Here is a 27,197-nt window from a genome sequence, read left to right as displayed (position 1 = left end):
ATTTTGTATTAGTAAAAAATTCGACCTAAATAGAAGGGCTCATCCTCATAGATCTTTCCATTTAAATAAATAAGCCATACAGTGAAGATGTCAAAAGCATAAGGAAAATTTTTGGATGGAAACCAGGTTGCAGTGGAAGCTGTTCCTACACAACTGTCACTTTATGGCAGGACAAGCAGAAAGAACGTACACAGGAATAGGATAGATTTGAAATTTCTAACTAGTAAACTACCTGTGTAACCACAACCAAAACCCTTTACCTACAAGAATGCATAAAGGAGCATGTATAAATGTGCTGTCTTCTGGCTACAAAGAGAAATAATCGAATTCCCCAAAGCAGACATTTCACAGGTCACGTTCCCTGACCACCACAATTTCCTTGCATAAGGTGAGATTAGTAACAATAGCTAAACAAACAAACAAAACTTATTTGCTAAAAAAGTTAAATCTACCCTCTTTGGCATCCTCCTTTCCAAGATGACAAAGAAAAGAAGGAACAACGGTAGTGCCAACAAGGGCCGTGGCCACGTGCATCCTATTCACCACATGAACTGCGCCCCATGCGCACCTAGAGACAAAGCTATAAAGAATTTCATCATTTGGAATGTAGTGGTGGTCACAGCCGTCAGGGACATTTCTGAAGCGACTCTCTTCGATGCCTATGTGCTGCCCAGGCCGTATGTGAAGCTGCATTTCTGTGCGAGTGGTGCCAGTCACGGCAAGGTAGTCAGGAACCGCTCCCAGGAAGCCCGCAAGGACCGAACACCCCCACAACGATTTAGACCTGCGGGGTCTGCCCCGTGACCTCCACCAAAGCCCATGTAAGGAGTTGACTCCATGAGGACTGAAGAAAAGCTACCCTTTGGAAAAAAATAAAATAGAAATTATACTTAATATAGCATGTTGAGTGGGTCTGTGCCAGATAGGATGGGGGTTTGTATGTGTTACACCAAATGTTCAAGTGTGCATTGCCATGTAATGTTTGCATTGGAAAGAAAGCTTACCTGCATAAATTAAAAAAAAAGAATCCATATACTACTGCACCATTAGAAAATACCCTGAGAACCCAGCATAGCAAAATTACTCTTATCTATATTTTTTCCTTCAATGTGAACTTTATAGTTATTTTATCAAATTCTAAAATGTAATTCCAATGAGATGATGAAACCTAAAAAATTAATTTGGGAAGAATTAACACTTTTTAAATTTTTTTCCCATCTGGTATTAGATATCTCAGTCCATATTTTTTAAACCTTTTATATCTCTCAGTAAAGTTTTGCAGTTTTCTTCATGTAGGTCAATAAATTTTTCAAAGCTAACACAATTCCTATGCCAATTGCTTACTAAGACAATGCAAAAAAGGAAACTCTACACTCATCACATTCACAAATATAGAAGCAAAAATCCCAAATAGACTCCTAGCAAAAAGGGTTAAGTAGTCTATTGAAACAATAGCATATCTAACCCAAACCAAGTTATCGTGGGAATTTTATCACAGAGAATTTATATGAATAAAGTTAATGGTATCCTTCTGTTGTTGCATCATGTGAAAGTAGTTGTCATTTTTTTTTTCACTGAATTTGGAGGATATATTGGTATGTCTGGTCATGGGGACATGTATGGGTTACTCTAAGTTACCTGGGGGTACCTCAAGGAGATGGGCAGTTATTGTCTCCACAGTAACTAAAACTGAGGTCAAAATAAGAGGTCCAAATGACTGTCAATCAGCAGAAATCCGCTTCATCATCAAGACATCATGAATAGTTCTAATTGGCACTGTTTCAAATATAAGCCCAAATAAGAAGGTCCAAGAAAGGAGGTTCCATGCCCAGGTATCAATTAGCCATCAAACCACTCCTCCCTGGGCAACCCAGTGCTGCTGTCCATTGAGGATACCTTGATGGCCACCTCCAGATGGCTCGAGATCCAACAGGCCCTTCTGATGGACTACCCACTCTGTTCCTTGCCAGACCACCTCACAGCCGAAACTAGGACTCAATGCCCAAGACATCTTCAGATCAGCTGATGTCCTGAGGAGCACTGCCTCTGTTGCCCCTGGGGGTCACTCCTTCCATGAGGCCACAGTGACCTTTTGGGCCACCCAGCCCAAAGCTGGTGTAGAACTCAGACAACTCCAAGAGAGCCCCCCTCTCACCTGACCAGAACTCCTTTTCTGTGTCTACCAGGGATGCCCCAGACCCAGTGCATGGTGCCTGGACCGTTCCTGCCCTGAAGCCTCCTTCATTGCTGATTTTTGCCTATTTTAGGGAAATCTTCACCAAAGGTCAAAGAAGACACTCCTTTTTCTTTGCCGAGTCCCAAATCATTTCTAGGTCTCCTTTTAAAGAGTGAGAGAAGATTCAGAATTTCAAGAGAATTAGCCAGAGGATTTGTCAACAAAGGCTCTTCTTTTTCCGTCACTTTGCCATTAGACAACTTCCAGCTAATCCCCACGTGGATATCTGAGCCCTCTTCTAGGGAGTTTCCATCAGCCTTAGTCAGCTTGGCTGTTGTAACAAAATAACGCAGACTGAGTGGCTTGAACAGCAGACATTTGTTTTGTCACAGTTCTGGAGGCCAGAGTCCTGGATGGAGGTCTGGCAGGGTTGGTGTCTGGTGGGGCCCCTTTCCTGGCTTATAGATGGCCACCTTGTCACCATGTCCTCATGGGGCCTTTCCTCTGTGAGATGGAGAAAGGTCTCTGTTGTCTCTTCCTCTTCTTGTCAAGGCACTAATCCTATTGGGTCAGGGCCCTACCCTTGTGAAGTCATTTAACCTATCTTAGTCATTCTTGCTGCTTTAACAAAATACTTCAGACTGGGGAATTTGTAAAGAACAGAAATTTATTTCTCACAGCTTTAGAGGCTGGGAAGACCAAGATCAAGGTTCTGGCAGATTCTGTGGGTGGTGAGGGCTTAGTTTCTACTTCCAAGATGGGGCCTTGATGCTGCATTCTCTGGAGGGAGGATTGCTGTGTCCTCACATGGCAGAAGAGATGTGAGAAGAGGTGGGAAGTTCCAGGCGGTTCTCTGAAGCCTCTTTTATAAGGGCACTAATCCCATTCATGAGGGCAGAGCCCTCAAGACTTAATCACTTCCCAAAAGGCCCCACCTCTTCATACATTACATTGGGCATTCGGTTCCAACATATGAGTTTTGGAGGGACCTATACATTAAACCATAGCAAATCTTAATTACCCAAAAAGGCCCTGTCTCTTGTAGAAGAGGAAAAAAATCTTTTCCTTCCATCCTTCTAATTCTTGGCTGGGGCCCCTGTAACAAAAGATTAACAAGAGAAAAGCAAACAGAAGTTTATTAACATGTGTGTGGGGCATGTTACACATGGGAGTCCCCAGAGGTGAGTAGCTCAAGGAGGCAGCTGGGGACTCCAGTTTGTCTGGTGACTGTGGAGAAATGACAGAACAAGGAAAGCGGTTTCAGGTTTACAAGGGTGGGCAACTGTGGGAGGGTAGATATATGGGAAGAAACTGAGGGGGTGAGGTTTGTTTACAGATTCCTCTGGTCTTGTCTCCGGGCTGTTAAATAAGTCTAGATCAACTCCAGGAAAGGAGAAGAATTTATATCTCATCTTTAGACAGAAGTGGGAGGTAGAGAGAGCTTTACTTGCATTTGATGCTTCTTAACTACCTTCAGCTCAAAATAATTCTTATGTTAAAGAGGCATATTTCAGGGTGACATATTCCGGTTTCCTTCATCCCAGATACAGTCACATTGGGGGTTAGGGCTTCAGCATTTGGATTTGGGGGATACAGTTAGTTCACAGCACCATCCTTTGACAGTTTCATAAAACCACCCAGCAGCAGGGGTCTTTACCCACAACCCTCCTATCAACCGCTGCAGACAGAAGGAGGTTCACTTGAGGTCAAGTTCTTTGGCCACAACCAGGTCACAGCCTGTCATCTACTTCCTTGTTGTGAATTTGTGCTGGTTCTTGCCCATTACTCACGCCCCCACCCTTGCACATGTGCGTCTCCTCTCCAGGCTCCTCTGGGCTGCTCTGTGGTGGGAGGCTGAGCTCTCGAGGCTGCCTCCTTGTGGCCCCTTTGCCCTCTGGTGTCTGAGTGAGTCAGTCAGTGGGAGCCCTGACCAAGTGACCAGAGCTTCTCAGGGTGCGGGAGGGGAGGGTGGAGCATTTGCCCCCCTCCCTCTTGCTGCCTGGTGTGGGGACCTCCGTGGCTGCAGCTCCCACCAAAACCTGCCTATGGCCCCACGTCATAGCGGGTTCCCTCCCGGCTCCTGAAGCCTTAAGAAGTCCCTTCTCTCACCTCTCTTCAGCCGCCTGAGCCCACTGTCAGAGGTGTTGGATCTCAGGAGATTCAGCTGGCGACATTGCCTTCCTCTTAGGGCCCTGGGATGCCCCGAATTGCAACAGCAGCTGGTCAGCACTTGGAAGGCCGGCCCTAGAGAAGGAAGGTGTCAGACTCTTGTCCTCCCAGCTTCATGTCTCCAGCCCGGGGGCCCACGCACGTTCTCTCCACCAAGCACAAGCAGAGACCCCCTCTGCACTCGGGAACTAGGAGTAACTACATCAAGAGGTAGCTGAAACCCTTTTACAGACCCATGTCTTAAATAGGTGAGGGTCCTGGGCTCCTGTTCAGGACCTGGGGCTGGCGTGGGAGGGAGCGCAGTGGTCCCTCTCTTTGGGGGAGGAACCGAGAGAACAGAAATGTGCACCAAGCAAGGCAGCCTTGCTCTAGAATGTCGAGCCCACAGGGAGGGCACAGAGCAAGATCAGGTCCCAAAGGAAGGGGCAGGAGAGGGGCTTAGTCACCGAGGACACAGAGAGCCAAGCCCAGGCCAACCCTCTAATGCAAAACTCCCACTCACAAGGGTGGGGCCTGTCTCTTTACTCTTTATCCAGTGACCTTTCACCTCGATGCTTCTCTGCAAAGGTGGCAGGTCCTCCTAGTGCACAGCAACGTCACAGCAACATTTACAGGAAGCTCCATTCATGGCACCTGGTCACATAGATAAAACACTTCCTTTGAAAGAGAAATCCATTTTTCAGGAATGTAAGCACTATCTTTTCCTCCTCTTCCTATTTTTCTCACTTGATTCTTTTCTTTTTGGCGCTGATAAAATTTTTCTCTCTTCAATTTTTCAACCTTTCTTTGACATCTATTTGTATAGCCCTTGAGCACTCCAGTGAGTGGAAGAAAAACCTGAAACGCAGGAAAACACAGATCTCTGTCATAGTGATAACCACGCCAACATCTGGACATCTTGGCCAGTCTTTCAGGCTAAAACAATCTGTAAGTCTGCGGAAACACTTCACTCGCCTGCAGCGGCCGCTCGCTTCCTCCCTGCTGCGGGAACGACGGTGCATCTGTTGACAAGGAGACAGAGCAGAGATCTGAAGACGTTGAGTGCCTGTGCCCTGGGACATCTATCAAATATTTTCTCTCCTTTTTTGGTCCAGTATTTTAATTTATGTTAAGATCTGAACTTACTTCTTTCTATTCATGCGCTAAAGTGGTCGTGCCAATTTATATAACTCTCCGTTCCCTATTTTGCCAACTGCAGAGTGCAGCTATGGTGTCACCTTTCTACATGCCAGAAGTGCTATTTAATCAGAATCCCTTTGAGAATCCAAAGAAAGACAGGGATCCGCTCCAGGAAAATGAACGCACAAACCTGAATTTCTATCACAGCCGCTTATGGAACTATGATGAAGTCTGTCCGTGGGCCACCTGAGGCCAGATTGCCTCAAGTAGTAGTTGGGTGATGACCTACATCAGAATCCCCTGAGGTGCTGGCTAAAACACGCACGTTCCCCAAACGGACTGAAAACATATTAAATCCCTGTCATCAGGGATGGAAGCCGGGAATCTGCATGTTTAATGAGCATTCCAGGCAATCTTCATTCACAGTGGACTGTGAGAAGCATTGTTAGGGACCCATAATCTCATTATTTCAAAAACCGTTCAAATGACTCAGCTGATCTCTAGAGGCCAATAGTGTGTTTTACCAGTTGGTACACTCAGCCTGTCCTTAGCTTGGCCATGGCTATGGATGGAGAATTTGGGTCATCCAACAGCTTATCTTCCTTGAATGTTCCCGAAACCAATTACTTTAGTATATTTTAATGTCAGCTCTTATTTATGAGGTTTTTGCCTTTGAAAAGTAATATGCAATTTGGATAGTTTTCCTTGGAACAGCTTTTATACTCAAGTTACAACAATCAAAAATGACAATTGAGTTCCTATCTGAGAGTGCAGAGCTACCAAGACCTCAGTTAAGTCTTGTTTTCATTCACACCAAATACTATTACCTTCTAAACCACTCCCATTCTACTGCAAAGAGTACTATTTGTAAATTAGTTTAAATGAAAAATTTAACCAGAATATTTAGAAATAGGGAAAACAGACTGAAACGGGACTACTCAGATTTTTTTCCATTGACTACTTTAGTGGCAAAAGAGAGTAAACTCATGCCCCCGGGATGTGGGATCACAGTCTGAAGGTGCTGCTGCAAGTAGGGGATTTCTTTGAAGTTTTGTGATTCACCATAAAATTTAGTGCAAATTTTGTCTTCCCTGACATAACTTATCTATATTTTTAAAAATCACGTGTTTTCCTCAAATTTTCAAGTAAAATTGCTCCACGAAGGTGTTCCATATTTATTCAGACTTTATATACTTCTAGGCACGCTTTTGTGCTAGTTTAAGAAAACGGATCTTAAATGCTTTATATTTATGTATGCTGTCGACTCAGTGTCTCTGTCTCCCCCACCACCGCCACCAAATTCACGTGCTGAAATCTAATCTGCAGCATGATAGTTTGAGGAGGTGGGGCCTTTTGGAGAGCAGAGTTCTCAGGAATGGGGCCAGTGTTCCTACGAAAGAGATTCCTCTGGGGGGCTGACTTGTCCCTGTTCCCCCATGTGAGGAACAGCCAGAAGGCATCATCTGTGAACCAGGAAGGAGGCCCTCGCCAGACACTGAATGTGTGCCTTGATCTTAGACTTCCCAGCCTCTAGAACTGTGAGGAAATAGATGTCCAAGCCCCTGGCCTGTGGTATCCTGTTATAGCAGCCCGAATGCAGTAAGACAATGTCTGTTTTAAAATACAATTCTCTATATTCCTCCTTCTACCTGTTTACCACACATTTATTTCCAGCCAAATTCTGGCCTGAGCAATAATCCAATCCTCACGGCCACCACCACTGTGCTCTGAATTGCATGGCCCCAGGCAGGCAGGGCTCTGCTGTCTCTCCTCCCCACGGTGGCCCTGCTCCGAGAGCCAAACACACATGTGGTGCTCAGCAACTGCTTCCTGATGGGTGACTGAATGAATAAAGGAATCACCGACTCGCTTTCAAACCATTTGAGCACTGCTAGCTTCTGCTCGTCCTAAAACGCAGCATGACTCAGAGCCTTTGTTTCAAGAGGACCTGGAAGTGCACATAACAGTGGCACCGTTCAGTGAAGCGCTGCTTTCCCCGGCTCGCAGTCCAATCTATTTCATTCACAGCGTGAACAGCCAACACCTTCTGTTCTCTCGCCTTACAACTGTGCAGGCAGCTCAGCTGTGGAATCTATGAACATTTCTCTCACAGATAAGCCATGTTCTTTATGCACATCCTGAATTTCTCCCAAAGTTGACCTCTTCTATCCACCAGGGCACAGAGGATGCTAACTGCAGAGTGACTGTTGCAGCTCCATTCACTAATGATGTTTCTAGGGAAACTGGAAATGGTTTGATGGATTCTTGTGAGGCCTTTGTCTTGAATGCTGCTTGTAAACACAAGGAAAAACAGCTATCTGGTTCACTTGGAAGTTCTCCTGATTCTGGGTAAAACTTTTTAGTTACTCACTGGACATCCATTCTTTGTCAAGTCCCCGGGGACTAGATTCTAGATGAAGATGATGCACGCTCCTTACCTGCCAGGCATCTGCGGCCTTGGAGGTGAGCCCACCTGCATGAGAGAGATGAGACACTTGAAGAACATCAGCTGTGCGTACAGAATAACAGGAGAGTTTTCTCTCCTTCAGTCTCACAGCGTGCGGGTTCCGAATGCTGCCTCACCATCATCCAGATATGTTAGTTCTGGGCACTTCTGCTTTTCCCGACTCCTGGTGTCAGGACTGCCCCTCTGCACGTGCGTTCCCACCTGAGGACAGTCCTCTCTGCTCTACATCACTTCTTTTTTTGGACATCAGTTGGAACTCTCCTTTCTTCCCCTTCTTTTATAGAGTACTACACTCCCTTAATTCATTTTTATTTTTCAGGAAAAAGATTTGCAATCTGTTTGATGTGAAAGAAACAGATTGGATACAAGAAACCGTGCAAAGCAAGATGTCAGAGAAGCGTGGCATAGGGCTGTTTTTGGGTAAGAGTAACAGCAGAAGCAAACGTTTATTGCATGCCGAGGCTGAGCCACCTGCTCCACGTGGCTCAATTCATGTGATTCTCGAAAAGGCCACATGAGGTGGACTCAATTGTTATGCAACGTTACAGTGGAGGAAACTGAGGCACAGAGAAGTTGAATGACTCAGTACCGTCCAGGGCAATTCTCCCGTCCACGAGCCTGCCCGCCAGCCTCCCAGGCTGCAGCGCCTCCTCACGCTGTATTCTTGGCACCCTCACAGCACCCACGGGATGTTGGAATAGTCATGCACTTTTTATGGATGAGAAAAAAATGAGGCTGAGGACAGTTAGGAAAGTTCTCAATCACAGAACCAACAGGTAGAAAATTCAGGATTCCAATTCAGATTTGACTCCCGCGCTACTCTGAGATTGATGTGTGCCTGCAAAAATGTGCTCTTAAGTGCATGTGCACATTTATAACGATAGCATCGTGCTGCAAGCTAGTGCAGTTTCTGGCTGTCGGTAACCTGGGACCTGCTCAGTACGTGACCAGGGATGCATCATGATTGCCAGTCAGGCGTCAGTTTTCCCTGGAACTCAACCATCCTTACAGATTGCTCACCTACAAAGATTTAATCCATTCAGAAAAAAAAACAAAAAAAAAGCCATCCCACATTTCTTCTCAGATGTTCAGCTTGATTTTTGGATGGTGTTGTGGTTCTTAGGCAGTAGACAAAGGGCAATAGGTTTTTATAATATTTCAAAATAGCACAGGTTGTAACATGAAGGCTTAATTTTTTTAAAAATTAACAATCTGCTGAAGTATTTACATTTTTCAAATTTCTGTGTTTTAATTATGTCATAAATCATCATTGTAAAAACTTTGTTTTTTGAAAATTAAAAAAAAATGATAAAAACATTGTCTTATATTAAAATGTTAGAAAAATAAACTCTTTGGGATTTTTAATGGCCCTGGGCAGCTTTGTGGCTTGTCTGTCGTCATCCAAAACCTCATTTCTGCTTTCTCCATGTTCCAGCTTAGAGAATAAGACTTTCTCTGTGCAAAGCAACCCGATGTTCCTAGGAGAACGTTACCGGAAGGTTACATGAGGATACAGGGTGGGGTCGTTCATGCCACCTGGCCCGCCCGGATCCGCAGATTGCCTAAGAGCTCTTTGCACGAAGAGGGATTTTACCGGGAGAGGTTTTCAAGGGCCCACTTCATCCCTGCACATCCCTGAGGAAGGTGTTTGTGTCAGGGTCCCCCAGGCCACCCCCAGGCCACTGATACACTAGGACTCACAGGACTCAGCATACAGTTACAGTCACAGCAAAAGAACACAAAGTGAAATCGGCAAAGGGAAAAGCCTCGCAGGGTGAAGTCAAGAGGAAACCGGGCATGAGCTTCCAGGGTCCTCTGCCAGCCAGATCACACAGGACATGCCTAATCCCCTCAGTAGTGGGTGTGGCAGCATGTGTGCAAGGTGGCCCACCAGGGACGCTCTCTAAAGCCTCAGTGCCCAGGGTGTTCCCCGGGCTGGTCACAGAGCAGCCCTGCATGGCACATGCACAGATTCCAGACCTGCAGAAGGACAGGGGTGTTCAGCATAAACCACACCGTGTGTACGAACAGCGGAGGCCAGCGAGCCTCTCTGGTCGGCTCAGGGATGGCAGGAACCCCCTCAAACCGAGTTCCCAGACACCAGCCAAGGCCCATCTTGCAAGCACACCCCTCTAAGGACGCAGCCTCGGGCCGGTGGTGTTAACTTGCTTCTGCACAATGGGCACAGTTCCCTTGGTCCCTGGGCAAGAGTTTGGGCCCAGGAGAGACCCAGGAAAGGTCTAGGCAGCCTGCCCTGGCCCTCCCAGTGAGGCGGAGCAGCCCCCCAGGAAGCGGAAACAGCCCTTTCCCCTCCAGTGGGGCCTCGGGGGTCCGGGATGTAGCCAGTGGCCACACCTCGTTCAACAACACAGCCCCTTTACATGCAGACCACAGACACACACCCGTGCACCACACACACCACCCACACCGCATACCACACACACACAAACACGCTACAACACAACACACGCCACACCACGCATGCATACACCACACGCATCACACACACCACCCACACCATACCACACACACACACACACACACACACACACTGCAACACAACACACCACGCATACACATACACCACACACCACACACCACATACCACACACACAAACACACTACAACACAACACACACCACACCACACATGCATACACCACACGCATCACACACCACCCACACACAAACACACTACAACACAACACACGCCACACCACGCATGCATACACCACACGCATCACACACCACCCACACACAAACACACTACAACACACACCACACCACGCATACACATACACCACACGCACCACACACACCACCCACCACACATGCATACACCACACACATCACACACACCACCCACACCATACCACACACACACAAACACACTACAACACACGCCACACCACGCATACACATACACCACACACACCACACACACCCACACACTACCCACACCACATACCACATACAAACACACTACAACACAATAAGCACCACATACATCAGAACACACACACATCACACTACACACCACACCATGCACACACCCACACACACACATACACCGTGCCACACACACACAAACACACTACAACACAACACACACACCACGCATACACATACACCACACGCACCACACACACCACCCACGCCACATACCACACAAACACACAACACAACACATGCCACACCACGCATACACATACACCACACGCACCACACACACCACCCACGCCACATACCACATACAAACACACTACAACACAATAAGCACCACATAGATCAGAACACACACACACATCACACTACACACCACACCATGCACACACACCATGCCACACACACACATCCCCACACACACCACACACACATACACAACACACATATACCACACCACACACCCCACACGTATATACCACACAAACACCACCCTACACCATACACACGTCCCACTTCATACATTGCCATAAAAATTAAAGGCAGAAAAAACATCATTTTAACCTTGTGGAATACTGACTTTACGTTGCTAAGCAAGGTAACTGCTGTAAAAAACAGTGATTTTTATAGTCATTTAATTACACTCAGGACTTAAGATGTAGGTGATCTTGTGCAGATCTGAGAAACAAAATCAAGGGTCTGATAAAGAAGGACGTTGAACGAACAAGCTCAGTGATGGCCTCGTTTCGCACATCTACGCAACATGAACCGGACAGAGTGCGTGACGCTCACCTCCCGCCCAAAGTGGGGAAAATAACTCCGTGTGCTCTTATGAACTGAGAAACACATTCTTACGTTAGATCTTCAGACGCCCATTTATCGAAACTGTTACAGGCCAAACAACCGACCTATCCCGCGTTGCCGAAGGGTTATTTCAAAGACAGGTCACCCGCGCAATAAGCCTTACGGAAGTGAGATGAGTGTGATGATGTGATCCGACAGAAGACGAATGCTGAGAGCCGACGTCATTCCAGGCACGGTGCTGGGCCCACTACAAGCCCAGACGGTGTAACTGTCCCCGCAGCCTCCGAGCTGGGCGCTGTCATTATTGCCGTTTTGCAGACAGGGACGCGGCAGCGAGAGCAGTGGCCCTCACCCGCATCCCGTTGCTGAGAGGAGTTGGAGCCCGGCTCTCACCGCCTCTGGAAGCGCTGCTGTAAAACCTGAGCCGAACGCTCCTTCCGGAGAAGCGTGAGTCACAAATGAAGTGCACATACAATATTTCCCTACTCCTGTATCTTCCCAGGAAATGAATAAAGCATTTAGTTGTGGTAGGTATTTGAATTTTTCAGGGACAAATTGTTTTGATGAAATGTCACTGAAAAAAATCACAAATATTGTCCATTTGAGTCTCTACTCAAATACCAACTGGAGCTGTTTTTGAGCAGGGAAAAGCTTTAGGGAAGGCTTCCTGAATATGGCTCAACGCCGTCATTGCAGGTCGACGCAGTCAAGACACGGTTCTCCACTGATTGGCACAGCTCTATTGCCGTTACGCCGGCGCCCCACAAAGGGCCCAGGCTCTGCACCATCTGGAGCCGTCCAGCTGTGCCTTGGTTAAGAAGCCCATCTACCCGCGGGCGTGCAGCTGTGTCTCTGCCCCTCTGCCCGGACACACTCAGCAGGGGCTGCTGGAAAGATCTGTAACGACAGGGAAGTCAGAGTGGACGGAAGCCGGGACTCAGCTCGTCACCCTGTTAATCACTCCTTCTTCCAACAGGCTTTCTTAGTTGTCCTGGGCTTAAATCTAAAAATGCTCGTTAAGATTTGTCCAATTATATTGCACATTTTTGTCCCAAAGCTTTTTGGAGACAGCCCAAGAACAAAGGGAGGGCTCAGAGCCAGGAAGAGGGTCCCTTCTCATCCCAGCTCTGCCTCTACTTGCCTTAGAAACCAGAGCAGCAGGAGAGGGTGGAGCCACAGCACCCCTGCTCCAGCTCCCTAGGCCTGGGAGGGTGGCCCTGCAGGTGACCACATCGTCCCAACCATCTCTGCTTACTGCTGGGCAGGGGAGCGGGTATGCCACCAGGATCCCCAGGAAAGGGGGTCTAGGAAGTCACTCTTTATAGGACGGGATGTTCCTAATTTGTATCCACTGACTATCTGCAGTTCTGTAAATGAAGTCATTGGTCCAAAGACTGGTCTCCATTCCCTGCTGTCAGAGGGTCCATCCTGGCTGAGGAAGTCACATCTTCCCTGTGACAGAGGGGCTGTCCTTCCCACCTCCTCTGTCCTCTGGGCCTTATGAGGCAATCCTTACTGAGCGTGAGAGATAATGTTTCCTGAGTTCCGTCTTCATCCCCAAGCTGGGCTTTATGTTTTGGCAATATTCTTCTCTGTCATCATGTTAGGCAACTTGATTTTGTACATTAGCATAAATTATGTTGTTCTAGTTAACAAATAACTTGCAATTTTGTAATTTTCACACTTAAATCATATTCAAAATAGGCATTCTACAGCACTCAAATTGGAGATGTTCTTACAGGGTGTTTTGGGTTAAAAGTAGGTTGACAGTGGGGGCCTCTGATGGGCCAGAGTTGTCTCCACACCCCTCCCACCACACCCAGTTTAAAGTGCAAGATCAGTGCCCAGTGACACCTGGCTCCCAGCCTTCCCTCACTCAGCCCCCTCCACGCCTGCAGGGAGAGGACACGGCAGCTACTAAGTGGTCTCCTCGCCCAAGGCAGTAGAGGTTCCGCCGTGCGTGGGCCCGGATGACACCCTCCGTCTCATCCCCTACCAAATGCACAGGCCTTGTCCTTAGATAGTGCCTCAAAAGATGTGTGGCAGGGCGTCACCAGCATCCAGCTTCTCTCTGGCGCGTGGCTGTGAGGTTGAATTGATGGTCATGAAAGAGGTAAGAGAAGGAATAGAGGAGGAGAAAGGTCACCCCTAGGGTCAATGGTGAGGTCACTTGGGATGGTCAGGGGTGTCTGTGGGACACCCCAAAAAAATGTGAATAGGGGTTTGGACATAGCTCAGTGCAGAGTAGCAACAAATATCTGAGGAAGAAAAATCCACTGTAAACTCGACAAAAACAACAACAAAACCAAAAACAAACAACCCGATTCAAAAGTGGGCAAAGGCTTAAATAGAAATTCTCCAAAGAAGACATCCAAATGGGCAATAAGTGCATGGAGCAATGTTGGACACCGCTAATCATTAGGCAAATGCAAATCAAAACCACAATGAGGTACCACCTCACGCCCATCAGGACAGTTAGAATTAAAAAACAAAACAAAGCAGAGAATAAGTATCGGTGATGAAGTAGAAAAATTGAAAGCCTGTGCACTGCCGGTGGGATTTTAAATGGTGCAGCTATGATGGAAATCAGTTTGGGGGGTCCTCAAAAGATTAAACATAGAATTACAATAGAATCCAGCAATCCCACTTTGGGGCACATACCCAAAAGAATCGAAAACAGGTGCTCATAGAGATATTTTCATAGCAGCTTTATTCACAATAGCCAAAAGGTGGAAGCACCTCAAGTGCCCATCCATAGAGGAATGGCTAAGCAAAGTGTGGTGCATATATTGGAATGTTATCCAGCCTTAAGGAAGGAAATTCTGACACTCAGGTGAAACTTGAGTACAGTACACTAAGTGGAATAAGCTAGTCACAAAAAGACAAATACCATGTGATTCCACTTACGTGAGTAGTCAGAATCATAGACAGAGAGTAGAATGCCGATTTCTGGGGCTGGGGGAGGAGGGAATAGTTCAACATTATTCTTTAATGGGCATAGAGTTTCAGTTTTACAAGACGAAAAGCGTTATGGGGGGTGAATGGTGGCAATAGTCGCATGACATTATGAATATATTTAATACCACTGAACTGTACATTTAAAAATGGTTAAGAGAGTAAATTTTATGCTATGTGTGTTTTACCACTACAAAAATTGGGGGGATGGAGAAGAATCCATGGGAACAATGAGACTGTGCCTCCTCGAAGGCAGGTGTGGAGAGGAAAGCGCCAAGCAGAGGGCTGAGAAACGCTCCCATCTCTGGAGCAGGCAGAAGAAAAGGGCCCTGTGCGGGACCCGCTATCGGTACAGGGACCTGGGAGCCAGAGCTGTAATGAACGCAGTGCGAGCCGAGGCAGAGGGAGTCTGGGGGAAAGGATGTGGTCATTAGCACCAGATGCCGCGGGGACAAGGAGCAAGGTCCAGTTCGTGCAGCAGTTAGGAGGTGGCCTTTGGCAGTACAGGTGCAGAGAGGAGGAAGGGCTTGTAGACTTTAGCAGACTACGGGTTGCCGGCGGGAGAAGTGGCCACGCTCTGAGAGGGGAAGGAGGAAAGCTACAGGGCAGTGGCGGGGGGCTATGCAGATCAAGAGAGAGGGAGAGAGAGAGAGATAGGGAAAGAGTTGTTTTGAGACAATTGAGGCTCAAATAGGGGCTATATTTCACGAGGATTTATAAACCTTTGTGGTTTTGTGGCCAAGAGAGTCACCCACACACAGTGGAAACTCAGTATGTGATGAACAGAAGATACAGAAATGCGTATTTATGATTATGGTGCTGAGGGGATGGTGACGGGATGTTTTTCCTGTACTTGCACCTGGAAGGGCACGCGGCACACACAGAGGAACCTTCACAGCCTTCTCTATCGTGCGCAACCTTCCTGGGATCATCTAGACTAGAGCAAATTTTCTCTCCCTCATAATTCTCCTGGCTTGCTTTTTGATAGTAATCTCCTTAACATTACAGTTGTATTATCAAAATGAGTCTTTGAAATAGGAAGTGCTAAATTCTTGATGTTATAACACTTTGTAACGGAGAGGTGTTATCAATTAGCTAACATAACATTCACTGAATTAACGGGAGCTGTTTGTGTGGTAGCTATCACTGTCAGCGTCGATGCGGTCAACCTTCCTAGATTGCCTTTTAAGCGACTAGTGTGATTTCAAGATTTCAAGTATCATTTTTAAATTCCCCACTTGAAGTTGGTATGTAGAGACCCTTGAGGGTCCAAGAGAAACTCCTGATTTGGTTGCCACCTGGACTTGCCAGGGGTCTTGTTGTCAACTGTGCTTTCAGATCACATCTGTGCTGTGATCCTGTGGTCTCTCCTGACCTGGAGATACTGTGCAGAGCCCATCTGAATAAGCACATATTGTCTTCTTATGTGGGCTTATGACACCCCTCTGTCCCCGTCACCATGATGGGACCACAATGCCTACAGGCAGATATGGGGACAGAGTCACAGACACCAAAGAGTCGACACCATATTTCAGTTGCCCAAGCGTCTGCTCATTATGTTCCTTGCTTAGACATCACCTTCACAGAAGCTCTCCCTGATGACATTTGCCCCACGACCACTCCCTCCCTTTCCTCCCAGCCCCCACTCCACGCATCTGTGCTCAGGGCCCACCCCGTCCCTTAGAACTTACCCCACCCTGTTGTTCTCACCTGGACTTGGCTGAATTTGTCACTAGTCTGTAAACTCAGAGGATCAGGACTATGTTTTATGATTCCATCACCTGACACAAAAGATATATTCACAAACTACGTTTTAAATGACTGAATGTTGAATCATTTCCCAGAGAATGTATTTAGCATTGAAAGGATGATTTATTCATTTGTTGCCTTTCACTTGGATGCTTTCCTACGTCACACGCGTGGACGATGCGTCGTGACTCTGGAGTGTCCGTGTTTGTCGTGGGTACGGTTATGATTTTGTGGCCTCACAAGGCAGCAGCATGTGCAGGGGCATCGGAGTGTCTGTCAGTTACCTGTCTGGAAGTCCTGGGTTTTGTTGTCTAGCTGGACATGGAGGTGGGATAAACAGTTTAGCCATAACCCATGGCTGAGTATTTTATGCTCAATAATTCATGTAACAAGTAAGGGAGTTCCCTCACTACAAGTAACTTGAGGAGTGGAAAAATAAAGACCCAGTGCTTTTACAAAAGCATAAACTATGGAAATAATGTTCTTTGGCCACTTATCTGGGTACTCCTGTTAGGGCCTTCCTTCAATGTTGAGCCCTCAAACCCTAAAAACCAGAAGAAATGATGGCATCATCGACTTGATTATAAGATCACAGGAGGCCTAAGGTGCCTGGGAGAATCCTCTGATTTTGTTACAACATTTTAAATATATGTATTGGTGACTATGACAGAAGTTTCTAGAAAATGAAAAGTAGACAGATAACTTTATGTTTGGACCCTGGGTAAATCAAACTTGCTAAGTTCTTTGGTTTTGTGGTTACAATGCCCTGGAAAAATAAAAAAGGAATGAGTTTACTGAAATTATTGTGGAGAGGGCAAAGGTCAATTTGGTGTGAACAGACAAGATCGATACCCGTCATGCTGACATGTTTGACTACCCCGACATACTCAGTTGTTCCTTGGAAGACAATGTTTTCTTCCACATGTTTCTGTGCCTCTCACAATTTCATTAAGAATTTCATTAAAAATTAAAGATGATCTGGAAGAATGGTTTCTTAAGGAAAATGTTCCTTCAGCCAGAGGCACTGAGGCTTGAAGCAGAGCAGAGTCTCTGTTGCTACTGTGCACATTTAGCAACATAGAGAACACTTCTATTTTGGGCTGATAAGGACTGACATATAACACACACCCTTTAAAAATGAAAGGTGTCCTTTTTTTACACAGGAAACTCTGCCTACATATTCAGGAGCAACACACCAAATGTAAAAGACCCAGCTCTGCCTCCTCACTTCTCGTCTAACACTGCTGTGCTTAGTTTTGCCCAGACTAATACAGAATGTGTAAAAAATCTGTGTGAAGTCAATTCTCCACTACCTGCAGAAACTGCTGGGAAGATACTTTTCCGACACTTTCATGTGATAAAGTGTTAATGATATGTAGATTAAATATCATTATGAAAGATAATTTGCATGCACACACAGTGGAAAAGAGAAATTTAATTTTTAAGTCATGGCCCCAAATGTCTGCAGTATCCCAGGCATGTTTTTAGTCCACTGTTTTAGATCTCAGGGTGGGTCCTGGAGAGAGTCATTTGAAAACCTGTGAGAACTCAGGATGCTGGCAGTATGACACCTTCCCAAAAGGTTAAAGGTTTCAGAAGAGCTAAACTTCTGCACCTCCACCTCCGAGGGAAAGTACTTCTAAATGTTAGTGTTTCATTTAACCTTGGCAGCCTGACCTTGAGATCGGAGGCTAGCAGCTCCAGGGAAGATGATGCTGTCCATAAATTTGCCCTGGACATGCCTCCCAGGCCCCACATCTTGGTCATGCTTGAAGCCTACTTTTATGGACCTCACGCAGCCGAACAGGAATCACTTATTTACGGATATTTAGCATTTGCTGGTGTGCTAATTCACTCTCTGGGCACTTGCTGGATGTATTTTAATCCTTTCTTTCTAGAATGCAGGACAAAACTTACAGCTTCTTAAATCTACACATGTATACAGGTATTTTTTTTTTCTTTTTGTGCACACATTCGTTAACTAAATGGGGTTTTTTGACTTTTTTTGTTATTGTGAAAATAATATTTGTATGCATATAGAAAACACATTTGAACAGTACAAAAGGTTTACAATAAAACATGAATCTCCTTTCTTTCCTTCATCTTCAGTTCCATTGTCCAGAGGTAACTGTCACCAAGAGTTCTTTGTATATCTTTTTGGAAAAGTCCCATGTATACCAAATATCTATCTATCTAACACACACACACACACACACACACACACACAATTTTTTTCATAGAGATGGGAGCGTGTGTGTACCATGCTTTTTTTTTTTCTCCTTTACTTAGCAATATCTGGATAGTCCTAACCATATCAACACACACAAATTCATCTCATTCTTCCTTTTTTTTTTCTTTTTTGAGACATAGTCTCACTCTGTCACCTGGGCTAGAGTGCCATGGCATCAGCCTAGCTCATAGCAACCTCAAACTCCTGAGCTCAAGCGATCCTCCTGCCTCAGCCTCCCAAGTAGCTAGGACTACAGGTGTAAACCACCATGCCTGACTAAGTTTTGTTTCTATTTTTAGTTGCCCAGCTAATTTTTCTGCTTTTGGTAGAAATGGGGTCTCGCACTTGCTCAGGCTGGTCTCATACTCCTGAGCTCAAGCGATCCATCTGCCTTAGTCTCCCAGAGTGCTAGGATTACAGGCGTGAGCTACCGTGCCCGGCCATCTCGTTCTTCTTAATAGTTATGAAGTTTTTGATTGTGTGGTAGTATTTTAGATTGTTTAATAATATAGCTACGGATGGTCATTCCAGTTTCTGGATTATACAGTCAACTTTTTAGGGAAGACTCCTGTTGACAGCCAACTGTGTCCATGTGGCTACATATGATTTTAATGCCAGTTTCTTGAATCTCACTCTGCCCAGAATCAAGGCTCAATTTTCATATGATTTTTTTGGCAGGGAAAAACCTAAGACTGTTATTATTTTAATTATTTTGCACATTTATCACTAGATAAAATCATAACAAAGGTCCATGAGCAGCAGACTGGAAATTAAGTTAAGAAAGACTAGATCATAAGTTAGAATTTAATGAGATAAGTACACTACTTCTATTACAAAATTAAATTTATTCTGGTTTCTTTGCTTTTTTTTTTTTTTTTGTCTTTTCATTCTAGGCCATAACAGGCTAGAAAACTGCTGGCTTGTTTTCTGGAGTTACCATTTTTAGTTTGTCCTGCTCCTTCCATCTGAGCCAGTCTGGCAACATGGGGCCAGGCAGGTAGCAGCTGTAGGGCCAGATGCAGGAGACAGGGAGGCTGGCTGCAAATGGCCAATTATCAGGGTTCCAGCTGAGGAGGATGGGACAGAACTCAGGTCTTCTGGACGGCAGGTGTGCAGTGCACTGGGAGGAGGCCGAAGTTCCAGGGGACAGACACCCTAGGAACGCATGTGGGGCTTCAGTCTGCAAGGTAACTCCAGAACCCAGTTGCACCTGGGAGCAGAGGTCCTCCTGGGCTCATGGTTAGGCAGGGCTGGGCTGTAGGTTGAAGGTCTTCATAACTACAGCAGGAAAGTTCTAGTAGATTCTTCTTTTCTCAAAACAGCTTGTAGTTTCTCCCTGGAGTGCTTCACCTTGGTGTTTGATGGCCAGATCTTTGCTCTGCCAGACTGCCCAAGATCAAATTAATTTATGATACTGCTGTCCCTTTACTTTGGATTATAGAGATGCACAAATATATTCTAAGATATAGCTCTTTGAAAAAGCAGAACTAAATCTATGGAAGGAGACGCAGACCCCTGATGGATGCAGCCGCCTTCACACCTTCCGGGAGAGGAGCTGTGGTGGGCGGGAGGCTGCTCGAGGGGGCAGGATGGGCGTCCTCCTCAGCGGATACCTTTTGTTCCTTACAAACGTTGTAATGTTGTACCACGTGAATGTTTCACCTGATCAAAAAACACTAAAAATGATCAACTCAGTCATTTCTTAAGTCTCTTGAACATCGGTTTCCATAGAGAGAAAAGTTTGCTCTACGATGAAGAAATAAAGGTCTAGATCCTCCACAAAAATTGTGACGTCTTTGACCAGAAGGAAAATATCAAAAATAAGAAAAAGGAGGAAGGTGAGAAGGAGCAGCAGCTAAATTCCCCTCCTTTATTCTTCGCCCGCCATGTCCTTGCATCTTTTCTTGGTGCCTTTCTGTTTGGGTCTCTTCTTTCCTTAGTGTTTTCTCTCTTGTTGCCCACAGGGCATTTCTCTTCACCATCTGTTTGGGATGCCAAGGAGTTTGGTGGCATGTCCTGCCAGGTCATGGGAGAGGTTGGGGGTGGGCTTTGAGGCCTAAATCCCGTCACTTACCACTTCCCGGCTGGGCCAGGGAGCAGTGCTGTATTAGGCTGGGCACACACTGATGTCCAAGCTCTCCAGCCTTTTAACTCTGGTAAATCCTGGATTGAAGGAAGCAGCTTAGGCCAAGGATCTAAGCCAGACATGCCTTCTCTATCCCGGAACATGAGAAGGCCAATCCCAGAGAGCTTACCTGCCCCACAACAGGTGGAGAAGGGGCCACTGAGCCTACTCTAGGAAGCACAGACCTTCATTGATACTAATGAGGTGGGACCCAACGAAATATTATTAATAGATTTGGGTCAATCAGATAAGCTGCCTCCTTCCCTGGGAGGAATAAACAGAAGGAATAAACTAGTTGAGGTTTGCTCCTTTCCACATGAAAAATGGAAGTCTATACTGTATTCATCAAAGCATAAATAAAGGCAACTATCTTGAACCAAAGGGGAAAAAAACCCACAAATATGGTTTAAAAGCACTCATAGTTTTAATTCAAGAGCCATTTCTGAAATAGAATCAGAGATGATTAGACTCTGGTTGACTGGAGGTAGGAGGTGAGCAGAGGGAGGGAAAGGCAATGAGTTTGTGTATTGTCTGGTGCTGGTTTGGTGTGCCTGTGGCATAATCTTAGTGAAGATATACTATCTCATATATATATGTGTGTGTGTGTGTATGTGTATATATAGAGAGAGACAGAGAGAGTGCTCTGAGTTCAATAGTCCATGTTATGCTCTTCTGGCTTTTGACAGTGATAGAAACTGAGATATTAAGAGAGGTAGATGGAATTAACTACTGAGAGAAAAGAGGAAGAGAATGTCCAAGACCCAACACTGGGGACCAGCAACGTTCTGTGGCCGACGACTAATGAGAAGACACACACAAAGTCTACTAGTCGAGATCAGAAAGGTGGGGAGAGTGTGGCTTCAGAGACGTGAGTTTGCGACCCTGAACCTGTGAGCATCTCCGTCCTGGGTGGTCGTCAGCACAGGTCCATGCTGCGTCCTAGGGGCAGCATGTAGAGTGGTGAAGAGTGAGGGAAATGCTGCCAGTTGCCAGGGGGGTTTCTTAGGGAAGAATTTTAAGAAGGACGGAGGGATCCACAGGTCCGTTGAAAGGCCAGGTAAGAAGGGAACCAAAAGGACTTTGGATTTTTCCATTGGTTGTCAATGACCTTAGGAAAGCAGTTTTAGGAGATTGAAGGGGGTGGAAGCAAGAGAGTAAAAGGGATTTTCTGTGATGGATGAAGTGAGGCATCGGGTTGCATAAGCCCAGTGTAACTCATGAGGAAGAAATAATATTCTCAAGTGGCTCTTCTTACACCAACAAAAGCAGCAATGAGCCAAAGGGCTCTTTTCAGATGCTTGTGCCATGCTCGCATGGAAGATAGTGCCACAAAAAGCCAATTGTTGCTTTAAAAGGGAAGAGTCATCCTGAGTGACCACACATTAGAGAAGGGAGCTGGCAGCACACCCTGTCCTCCTCTGCTGCACTGAGGGAGCCGGCGGGACTTGGTAGAAGCACAAAGGCGTGATTGTTTCCGTCTCGCTTGGGTCCAGACAACCGAGGTCCTAATTAAATGAAAGGGATAGGCACCCAGCTCACCTGTGGCGGGGGGGAGACTAAAGTATGCCAAGTTTCCATCAAATACCTTTTGGTTCATGGGGCAGCTCTGTAATCACCTGATATTTATTGTTACTGGTTGTTGTTTTTTTTTTCACTGTAGCTATTAGAGTAGAAATTTAATTACTGTGATTGAATTATTAAAGGAATCAGAAATAACTTCTGCATACCAAGCCTTTTCTTCCTTCTCAACTGAAAAGATACTGGCACTGATATAAATACTTTTCTGTCATTTTTGTATGCCTGAGTCCTGAGTTCCAAGCAGGAAACCTGCTGCCTTGGGGCCACAGGTGGCCTTCTGGATCCTCGAGTGCAGCCTCTTGACTGAATCAAAATTTTACAGAACAAATCCTTTTAATAAAGGCCGCACTTGGGAATACAGAGGGCCACATGTGGCCTTGAGGCCGCAGGGTCCCCACCCCTGCCAGGCCTATGATAGAGATTGATAATTATTAATGAAGACTTGAATGGAGAAAAAGTCTTTAAGCTATATGTTTATATATTTTTTTTTTGCCAAAAATAGCAACAACAATATAAAACACTAGTAGTAGTGGTTGTTGGAAAAATGAAATCCTGTTGCTTAGCAAAATAAAAAATAAGGCACCTTGACTTTTTTTTCCATTAAAACCATGAACTTGAATGGACAATAGAGGAGTGGATCTTTGCTTCTTTCCAGGCTTTGGACCACTTGAATGAAACAAAAGCCTGCAGGCATCCGTGATTCTCATCTGTCTTCCCCCAAATCCACAGCCCCATCCACAGGGCTCTCCTTGATGCCGGTGTCTGAGTGGCGAACATTTCTGTTGGGGTGGGCACAGCAACCGGGTGGTGGTGGGGATGAGGTCCTCCAGCTCGCCCTCGGGCTTCTGAGAGTGTTGTGTGGGTCCGCGTTGAGGAGCCTGTCCTGCCAGATTAGGGCCTCAGTGCCAGACCACGCTGCTGCAGGCTGGATGCTTCTCTGTCCAATTGGCCTCATTCTCCACTTCCAGCTGCCCACACCTGCCCATGAACTACATGCAAAGATTGGTTTCTCCCATCTCTAATCTCAGCTGGGTTTCGTGGGTGCTATTTTTCTATTTCTTCCATTAGTTTGTGATTCTTTGAACAGCTTCCTGGTAAAGCCCTTTCCTGCCCTGCCGGTCTCCTGGATCTCCTCTCCTGGCAAGTAATCCCCAACCCTCACCCCCCCTTCCTCCCCGGCCCCCCCGGGCGCTTTTTTTCCTTGGTTTTCCCGGGGAGGCCCCAGGTTGGGTTTTGGGATTGGTTGTTCCCAGCTCTGAGCCCCAGACAGAAGCACCCCTGCGCACTTGACACTGTCTCACTTTAAGCCCCTTAGTGGGGCTCTAAGAGAACTAGTCCTCCATCGCGATAGGGAGAACAAGGTTCGGGCGTCACTTATCCATTCACTCATTCCATAAATACTGATTGAACATTTGCTAAGCACTAGGCCCCTGTGCCTCTGTAGAGGTTGTCATCTGCTACCCGAGAAGCTCAGTAGAGGGCACTCCTGTATCACAGCAGTTTGGCCCGGGTGCCTGAACTGGTGGGACCCAGCATTGCCCGGAGGGTTTCCAGTGATAACGTGCAGTCAATCCCACAGTTACACGTGTGTGCACAGGCACACAGGCCCACCTTCTGATCTCTGTCCTCGCCCACACTCAGGTATGGACGGCTGCTTTCCTTTGCATTTTACATTATCCATCTGACCAAGGCAAAGATGATAATGGTGCGATGTATTGCTCTGTTCATTAGGTTCACTCAAAAGTTATTTTAATTTTAATTTATATTTTATTTGTAAGCCATCAGAAGGGGAAAAAAAGAATATTTTAGGATGCAATTTCAAAATCACTGCCAAGGTATCACATTTTGTTTATTCGAAATGATTGAGTTTCGCTCTGGGTGTAAAGTCGTCTTGATGCAGAACAGAAGGGAGAGGAGGGCCTGGAAGATGCTGCTGCTGGAACTGAATCATCTCAGACAGGACATCAGCACGGGCCATTCTTTGAGAAATGCCTCATTCTGATTAATTAAAATGAAGAAAGCGGCATAGTGTCGCCAGTATCTTCCACTCGCTGGACTTTAGCTGTGATGTATGTGATGAAGGAATAGGCTCAAAGTAGGCCTTGCTTGTCTGACAGGGGTAAGCATTACTTTCCTTTTTATAATTCCAGTGTTTTTCAACAGAAATCCATATTTGAAGGAAAGTTACTAGTTGACTCAACCGAATGACATTTTTATGTGTTGGAAGTTAAATTATCAACTGTAAAATCAACTTGTCACCTGGTGAGTGAAATTAGGATGTAGAGCAGTTGCTATTCAATTATGGTGAGTTGCTGTCTCATGGCTGTTCCGGAAAGCTCTATTACTGTTCATTAATCTGCTTTTCCTACTGGACAGCAGACAGCTCTTTACTGCTGAACACCATCATGGGGGTGCAAAAAGTGGGGGCTGCAGTCAAAACACTGAGGCTCTTGCTAGTAATTACTATAGCACCAAGAAAACATGTTGGTTGTTTTAGTAAAATATTCCCTCCTACTATCTTTAAAATGAAAGCAAGTCCTGACTAGGGGTAGAAGCAAGTGACACAAAGGAGTTCCACGCTAAGATCATTTGTGGGAACCAGATAAAGAGCCTTCTAATCTGGTCTGTCCCTTTCCAAATGCCCAGGTCTCAAGCTACTAATCAGAGTCTCATCTTGGGCTGTTACCCAGCCCCAAGCCTACCTGTGGCAGAGAAGAAGAAATAGTCTCATCAAAAGGTGGCTATCTATGGGGCAGGCCTTGAAGAGAGCCAAGAAAATCACTCCCAAAACACAAAATCCTGTCTTCCCAGGGTTCCCAGAACTGAAATGACACTTTTGTGAATTACACTGACATCTGTCATTTTTGTTTACTCACTATAAGCTGCCCTTTTAGTAACAGATCCCTAATTCTTCTTTGAGAACCACCCTTCCCAACATTAGCCCCTGAGCCACATCAGTCAGTGTGTTCCATTCTCCTGCACAGTGCTGCTTGACTTACGGTGGGCCAGGCAGGCCAAAGGGATGTGTACTCAGGCTTTTGCTGGAGTTATTGGGGAAAAGGTATGCCTTTTCCTTCTAGGATCTAAACCAAGGATGTGTGTCCAAGTTTGCCGGTAGGAAAACTAATCAATACAGGAAAATAGAGGAGAGATGGAAGGACACCTGGTCTAAAGACTCCTTTGAGTTCCTGGATCTAGCCATGCCTGAAGTTAACACTTATTCTGAACTGTTCAATGACATCAGTGAATATGTTTCCATTTTTGTCCAACTCAATTTGAGTTGAATGTCTGTCCTTCACAACTGAATCCAGGTTGCTCAGTTTACACCCCATTGAACTAAAACAGCGTGTGGGGGCAGTGTGGTGTGAGGAGGAGAGCAGGCAGGCCCTCCGCCTTTGGCACACAGACCACTGGTCTTGGGACAGACGGTCTGCATCTAGGTTCCATTTTGGCAAAGTCACAGGTGCCCAGGCCTTGTTTTTCTCATCTGGGAGGATTGGATGGAATGATCCACAGGATCCTTGCTAACCTGACCTTCCATTTTCAATCCCTGGACCCGCTCTGGAGCATGGATGACTGCAGTGGCTGCATCCCACAGGAATCCCAAAGGTCGGGTGTCTTGTCCTTCCTTCTACAGATGTGGCCTTCTCACGTTTGGGTACCGATGACATAATATAGTTTATAATAGCTTGTGAAAGGAAAGGGATAAAGTTCTTTTATAAAATCTTGGTTTTTATTCATAAATAACTAACGTTTTCATTTTCTTCCCCCTTGACCTGGTTTCCGTCTTTTCTATCTGGTAAGCAGAGCTGTGAAGTGATTGCCCATTCTGCCGCTGGCTGTCCCCCCAGCAGCTCTACACCAGATCTGTGGGTTATGCATAATGCACTGTTTCCTCCAAACCCAGAGAGGATGTGCATGTTGCCTGTTTATAAGCCAGAATGAAATTACTGAATTGGGGTGACAGGGTGGAACCCAGGGAATACCAGTGTTGGTAATCACGGTGCCGCCAGCTCCAAGCTAGAAACACATTTCGTTTCAGCCCCCAAGTGTGTCTGGAGTCCCAGCCGCAGGCTGAGTCTGCCGCCGATTCCTGCGGAGCGCTGCGCCTGCCGGCAGGTGGTTCTCGGCTCCCAAAGTGGGGTGGCAGGGGTGCTCTCCCAAGGTGCTAACGCTTACCCTGGGTGTCAGCAGTTATGTGGAGCAGGCAGGTTTCCTGATCCCCCATCGCAGCCTAGGATACAAATGCCGGACCCCTGCCCCCACCACTGCCACCAGGCAGGAAAAGCTGGGCCTCCAGGGCGGCCGGGCCACAGGCCCGGGCTTCCGAGCGTGGCGCTGGCCGGCGGAGCCTTGTTGGAGCTCAGGCAGAAGCCGGAGCCAGGGCGGTACCTGGGTATCAGGCCCAGGGCACGGAAAGGGCGCGAGGGTGGGTGGGAACGCGTCCCGGGTGGCGGCTCACTGAGGCCGGGACCCTCCTGTCCCTTCTCCTGGGGGTGGGAGGGCCTGTCCCCACCGCCCTGACGCCCAGCGGCACCCTCGTCCTCCCCCGGGCGCTGCCCTTTCCCGCCCTGCCCCCGGCTCGGGGCCGCGCCCGCGCTGGCGGAGCGGGGACCCCGGGACCCGGTCCCCGAGGCAGGCTGTGCCGCCCAGGGCTGCGGCCCGGCCAGGTAGGGCGCCGGCTCGGGCGGGGGTTCCGGAAGCCGGAGCTATTTTTGTAAGACGCGTCAGCCGACGAGGGAGGAAGAGCCGGCTCCGGGCCATTGTCTCGGCGCGGCGCGGGGCGGGAGGGGCCGCAGGGGGCGAGCGGAGACGCCCCGAAGCGCGCGAAAACGGCCGGCGGGGCCGGGGGACCGCGCCTGACCCCCGGCCGCGGGAGGGGC

At 46.8% G+C, this 27,197-nt stretch overlaps 1 protein-coding gene across 1 annotated transcript; it reads left to right on the top strand.

The window, feature by feature from the left end:
* Positions 1 to 477: 477 nt before the first annotated feature.
* On the top strand, positions 478 to 804 carry LOC105813983 (40S ribosomal protein S26-like). The gene has a single exon (XM_012648837.1). The coding sequence runs from the start codon at positions 478 to 480 to the stop codon at positions 802 to 804; it is 327 nt and encodes a 108-aa protein (XP_012504291.1).
* Positions 805 to 27,197: the final 26,393 nt, after the last annotated feature.

The sequence above is a fragment of the Propithecus coquereli genome, unplaced genomic scaffold (assembly GCF_000956105.1).
Source record: "Propithecus coquereli isolate 6110/MARCELLA unplaced genomic scaffold, Pcoq_1.0 Scaffold295, whole genome shotgun sequence".
Classification (NCBI taxonomy): Eukaryota; Metazoa; Chordata; class Mammalia; order Primates; family Indriidae; genus Propithecus; species Propithecus coquereli.
Note: the sequence above shows the minus strand (reverse complement) of the source record. Positions and strands in the feature narration are given on the sequence as shown.